This window comes from Megascapheus bottae, chromosome 6 (genome assembly GCF_031878675.1).
Source record: "Megascapheus bottae isolate mThoBot1 chromosome 6, mThoBot2.hap1, whole genome shotgun sequence".
NCBI lineage: Eukaryota > Metazoa > Chordata > Mammalia > Rodentia > Geomyidae > Megascapheus > Megascapheus bottae.
Genome location: NC_143514.1, coordinates 65,066,379 through 65,081,834, shown reverse-complemented (window position 1 = coordinate 65,081,834; position 15,456 = coordinate 65,066,379). Strand labels below are relative to the sequence as shown.

The following is a 15,456-nucleotide window of genomic DNA, read 5'->3' as shown; positions in this document are numbered from 1 at the left end:
ATTTCCTCCTCACTGACACAGCAGCAGGCTGACGCCAACCATGGATATATTTATTATTATTCAGGTCTCTACACTCTGGGCACTTGAACTTCAGGATTCTGGGCCAACCTGGGTTGCAGGCACTCTCATCCAGGGTCAAACACTGGAGAAGCCTAGGATTACCGAGCCGCCCCTCCAGGAGCCAGGCTTGAGGGCTCAGGCTGAGGCCGTTGGCTGAGCACCTTCTGTCTTCTCTCCCTCTGTCACTATCTGCCACACTTGCTCCCATACTACTTCTGAAGAGTCGCGTGGGCGATTCCAGCGTAGAAACAATCCTGTGAAGAGGACAGGTAAGGACTCTGACCATAGGGGAGAACTCCCCAAGGGAAGCTGGGAGTCACCTTGCCATAGCCGCAGGCTTTGAGGCTCCACTGAGGGCCAGATGGTCAAGGGATTGAGAGTGTAGAGTGGGTTCCGGAGTTTTCGTTGCTCTTTTGGCTGGTTAAGTGCAGACCACAACGAGTGTGTTCGAGTCCTCACTTCACAGAGGCATCTGTAGAGAATGAGGGGGTGAGCTTCCAGTTCCAGCCATGCCCTTGGATTGTGAGGAAGGGAACCCTAGGCTGACAACTGCTGTGGGACAAACACCCCTTTCCTACAAACATTGCCAGTCAGACCTTGTATTGAACAGGAACAAGATGAAACTCTAGGGGTCAGGGGTGTGGTCTAGCAGTGGAATGCTTGCCTAGCATGCACAAAGTCCTGGGTTTGATCCCTTGGTACCACGTACACAGAAAAAGCCAGAAGTGATGTGCCTCAAGTGGTAGAGCGCTAGCCTAGAGAAAGCTTAAGGACAGCGCCCAGGCCCAGAATTGAAGTCTCACAACTGACCAAAAACAAAAAAAACATGGCTCAAATGACAGCTTTTTTTATTTTTGGTGGGTCATGGGGCTTGAACTTGGCGCTGTCCCTGAACTCTTCAGCTCAAGGCTACCACACTACCCTTGTGCCAAGCCCCACTTCACATTTTCTAGAGGTTAATTGGAGATAAGAGTCTCAGGTCCTTTTGTGCCTGGGCTGGCTTTGAACCTTGATCCTCAGATCTCAGCCTCCTGAGTAGCTAGAATTACAGGTGTAAGCCACTGTGCCCATCTAGGAAGCTGAGATCTGAAGGATCTGGTTTGAAGCTGGTCCAAGCAGGAAAAAAATCCAGGAGACCAGAAAACCAGAAGTGTCACTGTGGTTCGAAGTGATAAAGCACTAGGTTTAAGCAAGAGAGCTGAGGAACAGTGCCCAGGCTCAGTTCAAGCCCCACAACCAATAAGAATAAAGGAAAAAATGCCTGAATAGAATGGGACAATCCTTAGCCCTTTCCTTTTTTTTTTTTCTCCCAGTATGAACACAGGGCCTCATGCTACTTGGCTGGCATTTTGCCACATGAGCCACACCTCTAGCCTGATCCCTTCATATTTTTGAGTCCCAGCCATCAGGTGAGCAGCTTTGTTCCATACGCTCCCCACCATGACAAAAAGCAGTGGAGTCAACCCAGTAGACTGAGCCCTCCAAAACTGAACCAAAGTAAGCCTTTTCTTTATAAACTGATGATCCCAGACTCCTTGCTATAGTAATGGGAAGCTGAGGAGGACTGAATGAGCCACAGCATGCAAGTGGTTATTATTTGTTTATTTATTTATGCCATTCCTGGGCCTTGAACTGAGGGCTTGGGCACTATCCCTGAGATTCTTTTTATTCAAGGTTAGCACTTTCACTTGAGCCACAGCGCCACTTTCAGCCTTTTCTCTTTATGTGGTACTGGGAATTGAAGCCTGGGCTTCATGCATGCTAGGCAAGCACTCTACCACTGAGCCACATTCCCAGCCCCTCACAAGTGATTTTTGGATATTGACAGCAAAAACTTGATGGGAGTGGAGTGCTGGTAGCTCATGATGCTAATCCTACCTACTTAAGAGGCTGAGATCTAAGAATCATGGTCTAAAGACAACCCTGCTTTCCTCATGAGAATATGAGTTCTTTTATCCCTCTTCAGAAGAGAATGGGAAATGGGAAGAGGTACCTGCTGAGAGAGCCCCACCTCCTACATTATGGATGTGAAATGACGAGGCTGCTATAAAATCCCACATGACTTTTGCCATGTCGAATGGTAGTTTGGTAGTTTTTTGTTTTGTTTTTGTGGGGGGTGGTAGGGCTTGAATTCAGGGCTTAGGCACTGACCCTGTGTTCTTTGAGCTACAGTTCCACTACTGGTTTTTGGGTGATTAATCAGAAATAAGGGTCTCATGGGGGCTTTTCTGCTTGGGCTGGCTTCAAACCACCATGTTTAGGTCTCAGCTTCCTGTGTAGCTGCTGGTGCCTAGCAGCTCCAACTACAAATGGTAGTTTTGTGTGCTGGCTGCTCCACTGTGTGACAATCTATAGGAGGAAAAGTGAGGCTTACAGAAAGATGTTCCTTCAGTAGACAGTATCAGTTAAAACCCTATGAACGAAAGTGAGTGGGAATTCATCCAGTAAAACACATTTTGGGGGCTGAGAGGGTGGCCTAGTAGTAGAGTGCTAGCCTAGCATGCATGAAGCCCTGGGTTTGATTCCTTGGTACCACATACACAAAAAAAGCTCAAGTGACCAGGCGAGGTGTCCCATGCCTGTAATCCTAGCTACCCAGGAAGCTGAGATCTGAGGACTGCAGTTCAAAGGAAGCCCAGGCTCTAAAAAGTCCTTGAGACTCTTATTTCCAATTAATCACCAAAACCAGGAAGTAGCTGTGTGGCTCAAGAGGTAGGATGGTAACCTAGAGCTGAAGAGCTTAGGGACGATGCCTAGGGCTAGGGCAGTAGCCTGGAGCTAAAGAGCTCAGGGACAGTGTCCAGGCCCAGAGTTCAAGTCCTAGGACTGATAAAAAGCTGAAGTGGTACTGTGGCTCAAGTGGTAGAGCGCTAGCTTTGAGAAAGCCCAAGGACAGTGCCTGGACCCTGAGTTCAAGCCCTAGGACTGGCCAACAAAGTAAAAACTTATTTTGAATGAGGGAAAAAAAATAGGGCAGGAGTCTATTGTAGCTAGAAAAAAAAAAAGAAAAGAAAAGAAATGGGGCCTTGAACAAAAAAGCTAAGAGAACTTCACACACAGTTTCTGAAGAAACTGGGAGGGAAAGATGAGTTGTAAGGAGATGATGTTGGCACAGCAGGCATCTTCCCTTCTCTGTGCCTATCCCTGCTTTCCCCACTAAATCCCATGGCTCACCTTTCCTTCTCATTGTTGCACAGGAAGGTACCAAAAGGGGAGGCATAGGCGTGCTCAAATAGTGTCAACAGCAGCCCCTCCCCAAACTCCAGTGACAGCGGGAACTGGCGGCTCAGCTGCCACACACAGTCCAGGAAGAGAAGAAAGGTGGGTGCTTCATGCTTGGGACGAGCGTGGGAGAAAGCCGAATGGGCACAGCGCAGCTGGAAGGGGTGGCCAGCCTGGGAAAGGGGCAGAGTGGTGGGCACCAGGAAGTAGGGGTTCTGGATGGAGGGACAGAGCTGAGGCTGGGTGGCCACATACCTGGATCCATTCCCGCTCCACCAGTTCCTGGAATCCAGTCATGGTCCGGCTCAAGGGGTCCAGGATGAGTTGAGCCAGTGAAGTTACCAATAGGGTGTTGTCTGTGCCCTCAGTCCCATGTACCAGAATACAGGCTCCTTCCCTGTGGGCGCAGGCCACATTGACAGTGACGAGCCCTCTGCCTGCATGGCCAGGCTGTGTAGGCCAGTGCTACTTGCTTATTGAGTTCTGGCTTCATGGTGAAGAATCATACCCATCCCATTCTATTCTCATCCTGATAAAATGGGAACCTTACCTCTCCATGCCCTGTGCTGCCAGGCAGGCAGTGGTCAGTGCCTCCTTCACATGTGCCAGCCAGTGGCAGCTCTCTAGCCGACTAAGCCAAAGGTCCATGCTCTGCTCTGTGTCTCCACAAGCCTTCACCAAGCGCACAAAGCTCTCCTGGAGAGGTCGCCCCCTAAGCAGACGGAAATCTGGTCATCTTTTCTGTATCCCATGCTCTTGGAGTGGGAGACAGCACCTTCATTGGAGCCAATCTGATAGAAGGATACAGAACCCTCTGGGAAGCCCAATCTCATTGGCCATACACTTCACCAATGAGCCCTAACGAATCATCTTATAATGATTCAGTATCCTTGAGGCCTCCGCAGTCTGCTGAAGGATACCCAAGACACTTTGAGGAGATCTAGTCTGTTGGAAGGGGCAGAGCATTACCTGGGAAATTCAAATGCCCTGAGAAAACCCCATACCTTTGAAGTACCCTAGTCTAATGGAAACAACACTACTCTCTGATTCAAGAAACACCAACAGTCTCGATTCTATATCTATTTCTATCTCCCCAAAACTGCTCAGGGCTCCTAAGAAATCCAATGGCAATTTTCAGCCTTGTTAACACCTATGGTGTCTCATCACTGCCTTTAGTATAGTCTGAGTTCATAAACGTGGCAGCCAAGGCTTTGCTCCATGTTTTTGTCAGGCTCATCATCTCTTCCCGGTTGATATCTGTATTCCTCCTACCACCCAGACGTGCCTGCCATTCTCCCAACAAGTCAAACAACCAGGCCATCTCTGTACCTTCATATTCCCTTCACCTGTAATGTCCTCCTCTCTCCTTCTAGTGAGCTCTTCTTTCAGTGCTCAGCCAGAGTATCCTATTCTCAGGGAAAGTTCCTCTCAGTTTCTGAAAGGGCCACTCTCCCGTGCTGTCACTTATCTCACTGAATTCCAATTACTGCTGAGCTTGGTATGGCAGTCTCTGTGGTCAATGATGAGTGGAAAAAAAGGAACAAGTGGTGCTAGGTGCTAGTGGTTCATGTCTCCAAGCCTAGCTACTCAGAAGGCAGAGAATCAAAGTCGGCTTCCACGGAAAATCCAGAAGCGGAGCTATAGCTCAAGAGCTCATCCACCTTCACTAAAAATACTAAGGGACATCACCCAGGCCCTGAGTTCAAGCCCCAGAACGAAAGAGGTTTTTGTTGTTGTTGTTTTTTGCCAGTCCTGGGCTTGAGCTCAGGGCCTGAGCACTGTCCTTGGACTTTCTCAAGGCTAGAGCTCTACCACTTGAGCCTCAGCACCACTTCCAGCTTTTTTCTATGTATGTGGTACGAGGAATTGAACCCAGGTCTTCATGCATGCTAGGCAAGCACTTTAACCACTAGGCCAAACTCCTGGTCCCCAGGAATGCCAATTTTAATGTAACATAAAAAGGCACTTTTTCTTTCCCGGTAGCGCTGGAGTACTTCATAACTGAGGTAACTCACTCATGCAATGGAGTTGGCCAGCTGGTGGGATGGCCACTAAAAAGGCCTACCAGCCTTTGAGAGGGGCCTGCCTGGAAGAACTCACCCCACTCCACAGCCATAAGGAGCCCTACAGGAACAAACCCGGGAGAAGATGGGAGGGCCCCTACCTCTCCAGGGGTCGATGCAGCCGCCTCCAGCCAGGGTAGGCAGCTTTAGCCTCTGTCCCCCCGCGGGTCTGTTTGGCAGCTTGGTCTGATCGAGTGTCTATGATCAAGCCCTGGGCCCCAGGGTGGGCACATGCCAGGACAGCTCTAAGCAGCTCCTCATCTTCAGCACAGCGCTTCTGCTGGGGTCCAGCCAGGGGCTGGCTAGAGCGAAGCAGAACCTGTGGAACAGGGACTTGGCTCAGCAACTGGCGTTCAAGGGGGCCCTAGGTGGGCCTACACAAAAGCAGGCTAGATCAGGCCAGGACGGACGGGAACGCAGGCGGCCGCAGAACTCTAGGGTTTCCCACCCTGTCAGGGAAGGTGATGCAGGGATGGCAGAAAGGACTGTAAGTAGACCATGGGCTGGAGGGAGGCAAGGTTGAAGGGCGGGGGCGAAGCCGGAGTTGGAGAAGACGCAGCTGCGCGTCGGAGGCGGGGCTTCTCGGCGGCGGAGTGGGCGGGGCCGGCGCGCGGCCTAGCCTGGCCACCCCCGGCGCGATCGGGCCGAAACCGCTGGGAAGGTGGGAGGCTGGGCCTGGGGCGGGGCGGGCTCACGGTGCGGGTGGGTGCGTGGTGGTAGCTGAGCACCGGGAAGCGGCCTCCCTGGCGGAAACGGGCGCTGCGAGCCAGGGCGTCATCGTCCACGGCGCGGGGCACGATCACGGCTCGGGGGTAGCTGGGGCACAAGCCGAAGTCCTGGTTCACTTCGCACAGCCGCCACGCGGTGGTCTGCGGGCGGCGCAAGGCTAGGGTCTAGGGCACGCAAGGAGAGCCCTGTCCCCGCGCCCCTTCCGGACCCCGCGCTTCCTCACCCTCCGCCCCAGGCCCCCGTGACCGCGCCCACCTCGCGGGCTACGCGCTTGTAGTACTGCTCTGGTGGGTGGAAGTGCCACGCGTCGCCCAGTCTCAGGCCCTTGGGGCGGTAGAAGAACGGGAAGGAGGTGATGACCGACTCCAGGGAGGACAGCGCCTGGGGGAGGAAGTCAGGGGCTAGGCGAGGTTGGGGGCGTCTCCCGCGCGCCCTGCGTCCTGGCGCCATTTATCTGGGCACGGAGCCCCCGTGCACAGTACCCCCGCCCCCGGGACAGCGGTGGTGCCAGGGGCTCGGATGCGCCCCTGGCCTACCTCGATGGAGCGGGCGATGTCCAGCGTGGTTTCCACGCCCTCGATGTCCAGCTGCAGCACTCTCAGGTCCTTACAGCGCAGAGTGATGGTGCCCGAGTCACCGGCGACCCTGGGGGTGGACAGACCCGGGTTCCATGGCCTCTGCCCCCCGCCCCCACATAGCAGGGAACAAGCTTCGCTTGTTTGGACGTGGGGGGGCGCCGCTCCCCCCGCGCTGCCCCTTCTCCCACACCCCCACCCCGGGACTCCCGGACCCCGGGGACGCCCCTCCACGTCCCACCGCTTCTCCACCGCGTCGACACTACGCAGCAGCAGCAGCCATAGGTCTGGAGTGGACTGGGGCCCGGGCGACAGCAGCAGGTGGTGCCCTGTGACACACAGAGTGCCGCGCAGCGGGGGCGCCTCCCCGCCCCGCAGGAGCTGGGCGTGGGCCCGGCCGGTGTGGATCAGCTCCGAGAACTCCATGGGGCCAGCCCAGGCCCTGGGGCCCAGCAGGACGCGGCTCCCGCGCGTCAGGGCCCCCTGCTCAGAAGGGGACGGGAACTGGCTGGGCAGCTGGCGAGGCCGGCAGGACAAACTGTTAAGGAGGCTCCTCGGAGGACCCGCACAGCTTCTCTGTTTTCCCCTCCGGGGCCGCGTTAATTCTCTTAGGAAGAATTCAAGCCAGAATCTATTAAAGAAATCTTAATTTCATTATCTGTGAAACGAGAAGTATATTTTTGCCCGAATCCCTCTGAATCCATAGCTGGGGTTTCAAGAGGCACTGGATTCTTGTGTTTTTAAGCCTTGGGGTGCGGGCACTCCCGCTGACTAAAAAAAGGGGAAAAAATAATGAGCCTGGGCCGGGAGTTTGGCCTAGTGGTTAAAGTGCTTGCCTGGCATGCATGAAGACCCGGGTTCGATTCCTCCGTACCGCACACATAGAAAAAAAAAGCCGGAAGTGGTGCTGAGGCTCAAGTGGTAGAGTTCTAGCCTTGAGAAAAAAACCCAAGGACAGTGCTTAGGCCCTGAGCTCAAGCCCAGGACTTGCAAAAATAAATAAATAAATAAATAATGAGCCTATCTTTTCTGTGCACCCCGGTGGATGAATTGGAAATTGTTGATTTTCAGAAACTGGGAACTGCCTGCTTCCTCCACTACATTTAAAGCTTGGGTGGGGAAAATACCTTGGTCCACCTTAAATGCAAGCAGCTGTGTAGCCCCTCCCCCTTCCACAGCTGGACGTCTTAGCCGCGGCGCCCTGGGGACCCGGAACCACCAGAGTCTCCAGTCCCTCCATCCTTTCACCTAGTGAAATGGACCAATGACCCAAGTCATTTGTTTTGTACTGGGATAACAGAGAAAGATTCTGTTCACTGGCTTCTCAGTCTGGAAGAAGGCACCCTTAAAACTGGCATGCCCTCTGGGGGCAGGGGCGCAGGTCTGTAATCCTAGCTACTCAGGAGGATGAGATCTGAGGATTAAAATTCAAAGTTGGGGGCAAGGGGAGGGGACAGGAAAGTCCATGAGACTCTCACCTCCAGTTAACTACCAGAAAATGGGAAGAGCAGCTGTGGCTCAAAGTCAACAGCATCCACACCCTAAATTCAAACCCCACAACCACCAAAAAAGAAAAGAAAGAAAGAAGGGGAAAAAGAAGATTAATTTTTTAGGCTTCATATTTGAGCCCTTCTTTCAGGAGAAAAAATAACAACAAACCAAGTGAAATCCTGTGTGAACCCCTATATATAAAGTTGGAATTGCTAATCAAGCTCCAGGCATGATAGTGCATTCCTGTCATTTTAGCACATGGGAAGCTGAGGCAGGAGTAACACAAGTTGGAGGCCAGCATGAGTTACAAAGTGAGACCCTGGCTCAAAAGAAAAAAAAAAAGAAAATGAAAAAAAAAAACAAAAACAAAGACGAGGAACTGCTTTTAGTAAAGAAACCAGACAGGAAAGAGCACAAACTGTAAAACTCCAGCCCAGTGACAGGGGTCAGGAGTAGCTGCTGGACAGGAATTTGGCAGATGAGAAAATTACCTACCCACCCCCATATAATGAATCTGAAACTGGGGCTAGGGCCCAGCAGTCTGTTTAAGCCAGCTTTCCAGATAATTCTGATGTATGCTAGACTTTTAGACTTGGAAAGTATATGAACAAGCAAAATTAATTTATTCTGTCAGAAACGAAGGGAAGTTTGGGAGCATAGCCTAGTGGTAGAGTGCTCACCGAGCATGCACGAAGCCCTGGGTTTGATTCTTAGGTACCGCATACACAGAAAAAGCTGGAGTGGCACTATGGCTCAAGTGGCAGAGCACTAGCTGTGAGCAAAATATGTCCAAAGACAGTGCCCAGGCCCTGAGTTCAAGCCCCAGGACTGGCAGTAAATAAATAAATAATAAATATTAAAAAAAAAATTTAAAGGAAGAAGAAATGAGGGGTGAGGGGTAAGGGTAGAGGTGAAGATATACCTCTGTGGTAAAATACTGACCTAGCATACCCAGGTTAAATTAAATTCTAGGCCCTGGATTTTTACCAGCATGAATAAAAAGAACAAATAAACAAAAAATGAAGGTAGGTACCAGGTGCTGGTGGCTCACACCTGTAATCTTAGGTAATCAGGAGACTGAGATCTGAGGATAGAGATTCAAAGGTAGCCTGGGCAATAAAAAGTCTGTAAGTCTCTCTCTCCCATCCTCTCTCGCTCTCTCGCTCTCTCTTGTCTCTCTCTCTCTTTTTCTTTTCCAGTCCTGGGGACTTGGGCTTTCTCAAAGCTAGCACTCTACCACTTGAGTCATAGTACCACTTTCAGCTTTGTTTTTTTTTTTTTTTCTATCTGTGCAAGTGGTACCAAGGAATCAAACCCAAGGCTTCATGTATGCTAGGCAAGCACTCTACCACTAGGCCACGTTCTCAGTCCCAGGACTCTTATTTCTAATGAATCACCAGAACATTGGAAGTGGTGCTGTGACTTAGAGCTGTAGAATGCTAGCCTTGAGCAAGAGAGCTCAGGGACAGTGCCCAACCGACAAGAGCAAAGGAATGTGAATCACAGGATAAAACTGGCAGACCAGTAGCACTTACCTGCAAGGTTTCCTGGTGCTTTGAATGGTTTTTCTTGAACTGCGTTTCCCAGGTGTGTTTATTTTTATTTATTTATTTATTTATTTATTTATTTATTTATTTATTTTTGCCAGTCCTGGGCTTGAGCTCAGGGCCTGAGCACTGTCCTTGGACTTTCTCAAGGCTAGAGCTCTACCACTTGAGCCTCAGCACCACTTCCGGCTTTTTTCTATGTATGTGGTACCAAGGAATCGAACCCGGGTCTTTGTGCATGCTAGGCAAGCACTTTAACCACTAGGTCAAACTCCCAGCCCTCCCAGGTGTGTTTAATTTGGAAGAACTTATCAAGCTGTAGATTGGAATATGCACATGTTTCTGTAGGTGGGTCATATATTTCAATACAAAATTTATAAAATAGAACTTCCATGTATGTATATAATTAAAGTATATGCACAAACGGAAATATCACAACAAATCTCTTTCACATTGTATAATTAATATGTATGTTATTTATTTATTTTTTTTTTTTGCCAGTCCTGGGCTTGAGCTCAGGGCCTGAGCACTACTGTCCTTGGATTTTCTCAAGGCTAGAGCTCTACCACTTGAGCCTCAGCACCACTTCCGGCTTTTTTCTATGTATGTGGTACCGAGGAATCGAACCTGGGTCTTCATGCATGCTAGGCAAGCACTTTAACCACTAGGCCAAACTCCCGGCCCCTATGTATGTTATTTTTATTTATTTGTATTTTTTGCCAGTCCTGGGGCTTGTGCTCTGGACTCTTTTCTCTCTCTCTCTCTCTCTCTCTCTCTCTCTCTCTCTCTCTCTCTCTCTCTCTCTCCCTCTCTCTCTCCCTCTCCTCTGTGTGTGTGTGTGTGTGTGTGTGTGTTACTGGTCCCTATCCCTTAGCTTTTTCTGCAAGCTAATACTCTACCATTTGACCCCCAGTTCCACTTATAATTGGTGGTGAATTAGAGAGGAGTCTCTCAGACTCCTCTGGGGTCTGGCTGGGGCTGGCTTCACATAGTAATCTTCATATCTCAGCCTCCTGATTACCTAGGATTACAGGTTTGAGCCAGTGGCATCCAGCTTGAACTTCGTTCTTTTGCTGAAGAGCTAGGGCAATGACTGAAGATGGGCAGCTGGACAGCTTCCTCTCCTACCTCCCTTGACTTGAGTCTTGGGAGGAGTGCCAAGACTGCTGTGGATGATGCTTTCCTTATCCTGAGCAACTTCCTTTCAGGGAACTGGGAGCCCGCTTCTAGGCAAAGACAATGACATTCACCCAAAGTGCTAAAAGAGCAGGGCTCCTCCTGCCCCCATCCGGATGGCATCACGTGGCTCCCTGTTAATAGTTCAGGAAAATTCCAATCCACATACACTTAGCCTCACTTGGCCATCTGTTCACCCACTCGGGCACACACAGCCTCCCTAAGCCATCTTGAACATTTACCATTGCACATATCCTTGCACACCTTTAGTTCCTAGCTTCTGCCACCTCAGCCACACTGCCCCTGCCAGCTTTTCCCTCATCCTAGAGTAACAGCGGGGCCTTGTCACTCACTTCAAAGCCACCCATGTCTCTGAGGCCACTAAAATTTCAGGCAGTGGGTGAGGAGGATGAGGAAGAAGAGAGCCTGGATTCAGTGAAGGCACTGACTGCCAAACTGCAGCTACAAACTCGGCGGCCTTCATATCTGGAGTGGACGGCCAGGGTCCAGAGCCAGGCCTGGTACAGGACCCAAGCCAGATCTGGACCAGGGGGACGTGGAGCCATCTGTGGCTTTGACTCAATGGATTCCGCACTTGAGTGGCTCCGACGGGAGTTGGTAAGTCTGACGGTGTGGACAGCTTAGACTTCAAGACCCTGGGTGCGGGAGAGGATAAGAATGATTCCCAGGTGGGGCCTGGAGTTTGGCCTAGTGGTAGAGTGCTTACCTAGCATGCATGAAGACCAGAGTTCGATTCTTCGGTACCATATACATAGAAAAAACCTGGAAGTGGTGCTGAGGCTCTAGTGGTAGAGCTCTAGGCTTGAGAAAGTCCAAGGACAGTGCTCAGGCCCTGAGCTCAAGCCAAGAGAGAGAGAGAGAGAGAGAGAGAGAGAGAGAGAGAGAGAGAGAGAGAGAGAAGAGAGAGAGAGAGAGAGAGAGAGAGAGAGAGAGAGAGAGAGAGAGAGAGAGAGAGAGAGAGAGAGAGAGAGAATGGATTCCCAGGGCATGGCTTAGTGGTAGAGTGCTTGCCTTAGCATGCACAAAGCCCTGAGTTTGAGTAGTCAGTACCACATCTACAGAAAAGGCTAGAAGTGGTGCTGTGGCTCAAGTAGTAGAGCTCTAGCCTTGAGAAAGCTCAAGGATATTGCCCAGGCCCTGAGTTCAAGCCCCAGGACTGGCAAAAAAAAAAAAAGAAGAAGAAGAAGAAGAAAGAAAGAAAGAAAAAGAGAGAGAGAAAGATTTCCAGCAAGGGCTTATTCCTGTATCCTGGGGTTGGGGAAAAAGGCCAGGACTGCAGTTGTCCACTGTTTTTTATTCAAAAAGCCCTACTGAAAAACAGTTCCTCCCAGTGTACTCAACTTGTGCTCCTGTGGGTCAGGAGACAGAAACGTCCCCTTTAAATAGCAAAAGACATGACCTCCTCTATTCTGGTAATTGCTGTACCCCAGAGATACAGTGAAGTACAAACAAAAGGTATTGAGGCTTCTGCTGTCAGGCAGAATCCGACAGAACTGTCTTGAATATTAGTAGTCAATCCAGCATGCACAAATATAAAATGTCCAGATCAAGCTTGAAGATTCTGCCTCATTGATCTGGTTTCTGTATTTGTTTAGTAATAGCTCCTTAGTTTGGTTTGAGAGTCCATATTGAGGGAACAAGATCTGAAACCCGAAGACTCAGGTTCAATTCCTCGGTACCGCATACATAGAAAAACCCAGAAGTGGTGATGTGGCTCAAGTGGCAGAGCACTAGCCTTGAGGAAAAAACCCAAGGACAGTGCTCAGGCCCTGAGTTCAAGACCCAGAACTGGCAGAGAGGGATGAAACCGGGTGAGAGAGGCCTGGGGACTCAGCATTGAAAGGCCCAGAATGTTGATAGGCAGAGAACAATGGCTGGGGCCCACACTGCAGGCTCACGCCCCCTCTCTGGCACAGAGGGAGATGCAGGCTCAGGACCGGCAGCTGGCAGGGCAGCTGCTGCAGCTTCGAGCCCAGCTGCATCGTCTGAAAGTGGACCAAGCTTGTTACCTGCACCGGGAGCTGCTGGACGAGGCTGAACTGGAACTAGAGCTGGAGCCGGGGGCCGGCCTGGCCCTGGCCCCAACACTCCGGCATCTGGGTCTCACACGCATGAACATCAGCACCAGACGCTTCACCCTCTGCTGAGGTCCCTGGGAGGAGGGAAGGAAGGGGTCCAGTCAGGGAGGGCCTCAGGTGCCAGAACCAAGTGGGTGGAAGGGGAGGCACCCTTAGGTCTCTGAGAGCTAAATCCTGAAAGCAGAAAGTCCCAGCTGGAGGTGGGAGCAGCTCTGCTCACCAAACTCAATAAATCTCCTCTGCAGCCATCAAGGTCTCTGGAGTCTTTCATTCAGGCCTAAGATCCCACCCCTCCGTTGTTGCTAGGACAGGGAATTCCACTGCAAGAGAGACTGAGTCTTCCTCACAGCTGCAGCTGCACACACACACACACACACACACACACACACACACACACACACACACACACACACATACAGAGTGGTATTGTGTCTCAGGTGGTAGAGCACTAACTTTGAACATGAAAAGCCTCAGAGAGAGCACTCAGGCTCTAAGTTTGAGCCCAACAACAACAAACTAGGCACCTATGGCTCGTGCCTATAATTCTAGCTACCCAGGAAGCTGAGATCTGACAATCATCTTTTGAAGCCAGCCCAGGCAGAAAAGCCACAGAGATGCTTATCTCCACCTTACCACCGAAAAGACGGAAGTGGAACTGTGTGCTAACAAATGTTAGCACATTAGACTCGAATCCAGGTCCTGAGTTTAAGCCCTGGCGCGCGCGCATGCGTGCACACACGCACACACACGCACACACACACACACACACACACGCAGAATTAATGGGAAAGAACTTAAGATCCTAAGTCACCTCCATGGAAAGTGTGTTGAGTAACTGAAGAACGAAGTCTGTTAGTCATAGGCTCAAAGCTAGCTCCCCGACTTCATGCTACTGTGATAGTATGACTGGACCCAGTTTTCTTAGTTCACTACTAGACGTTGAAGAGGTCCCTCAGTGCATCTGTGAGCCTCTCACTTCTCGATGGAGAGGCTAAATGTTCACTACACAGGTAGCTGGACATGCCTTTTGTACAGCAAGCGTGCAATATGCACATTCTATCGCCTCCAGTGCCAGTACTCTTCTCTGAGGCCCCAGGTAGACTATGAGGGGCCAGGTTCACAGGCCAGGGCAGCTGGGCCCAGCACAACTGGGCTGTGTCCTTAGGAAGATTTTTGTTTTGTGTCCCTCACCCTTTGTTTCTGTGTTAATTTGTCTGACTTTTTTCGACTCAGGTTTCCTCTTCCCCCCACCCATTTCCTGTCCTCCCCTTTCCCCCCTGCAATTGAGGTACACACAGCATCAGCTTCCACCACCAAACCCCAACAATGCTCTGTGGGCTCCCCTCCCCCACCTGCTGGCTCAGTGTTGCTCAGGAGGTGACGCACTTACACTTCCCTCCCAGAGGCGGCCAGGCCCAGTTCTTGATCCTGACAAGGGCCATCCGGCAATCTTCATACTGATGGTGACCTGGCTTTTTGCCTATGATGGCTGTCTTCCTCAGCCTGGCCCCAGAAAATGGAGATTCCTGGCCTGCCTGTGGCTTGGTGGCAAGACTCTTGCCTCCCAACTGTAGTAGAATGTCTCAAGTCTGCAGCCTTTCCCCAGTTCCTGGGTATTGTGCTGGTTATGCTTCAGCTATGGCATGAAATGATGCCAGGCTGTACACTGCATGAAGGGTAATGGGTATTTATTTATGCTAGTACTAGGTCTTAAACTCAGGGCTTGGGTTCTGTCTCTGAGCTTTTTTGCTCAATTCTAGATCTCCAGTGCTTGGCTTTTTGGTGGTTGATTGAAGAGTCTCATACCTTCCTGCCTGAGCTGGCTTCAAACCACCATCCTCAGATCCCAGCCTCCTGAATAGCTAGGATTACAGGCCGGAGCCGTTGGTACTCGGCTGGGGTGGCGTTTTTGCCTTGGACTGTGTGCATTAGAAGTGCTGTCCCACTGGTCAGTCATGCTGAGTGAGTGGGCTGTCTTCTGTCCTCTGCCTCAAGCAGGGACTGTCCCTCTGCTTCTAGTAGACATGAAGCTGTCCTGTCTGCCTCCTGAAACCAGCATATCCTCAGCATTCTGTCTGCCTGTAAGAGGAATTCTATCTGTAGGCTCAGTACACCTTTCCATTCTAGTAAAGTTGTTTTATGGCCTGAGATGACAGGGGTGCTGCTCTGCCAGCCGCCATAGCAACCAGATCACCTCACATCTGACTATAACACTTGTAGTCTTGACTCCAACCATGTAATGGCGGTATTGTCTTTGTCTCTACCTCAATCACGTGATTCTCAGTGGGCAGACTGAGGCAAAAGGGCCGTTCAGCTTTCCCTCTGTGCGCCTTCGCTGTGGAGTGACGTCCTGTCTGCTCTACCCTGCTCGGGAGAGTCACAGCTGCCTGGTAGCTATTACTCAGGTGTATGATGGAGGGCAAACTCGCTCTTCAACGAGGACCCTCTAGATGCTATCCTCTGCTAGCAGAGTCCAGTCGGAAGATATCTGGGA

General features: G+C 50.9%; 2 protein-coding genes across 2 annotated transcripts; one reads left to right on the top strand and one right to left on the bottom strand.

Annotated features, from left to right (window-relative positions):
- Positions 1-33: 33 nt before the first annotated feature.
- LOC150062168 (myotubularin-related protein 9-like) lies at positions 34-7,126 on the bottom strand. The gene is given in 10 exon segments (XM_090335354.1): positions 34-314; positions 381-532; positions 3,235-3,455; positions 3,538-3,679; positions 3,833-3,994; positions 5,447-5,664; positions 6,041-6,214; positions 6,330-6,455; positions 6,611-6,719; positions 6,891-7,126. Coding segments are annotated over 10 exon segments (1,668 nt in total). The 5' UTR covers positions 7,076-7,126; the 3' UTR covers positions 34-135.
- A 3,925-nt stretch (positions 7,127-11,051) lies between these two features.
- Fam167b (family with sequence similarity 167 member B) lies at positions 11,052-13,199 on the top strand. The gene is made up of 2 exons (XM_090333820.1): positions 11,052-11,481; positions 12,801-13,199. The coding sequence occupies exons 1-2, from the start codon at positions 11,230-11,232 to the stop codon at positions 13,029-13,031; spliced, it is 483 nt and encodes a 160-aa protein (XP_090189946.1). The 5' UTR covers positions 11,052-11,229; the 3' UTR covers positions 13,032-13,199.
- The last annotated feature ends 2,257 nt before the right edge of the window (positions 13,200-15,456 follow it).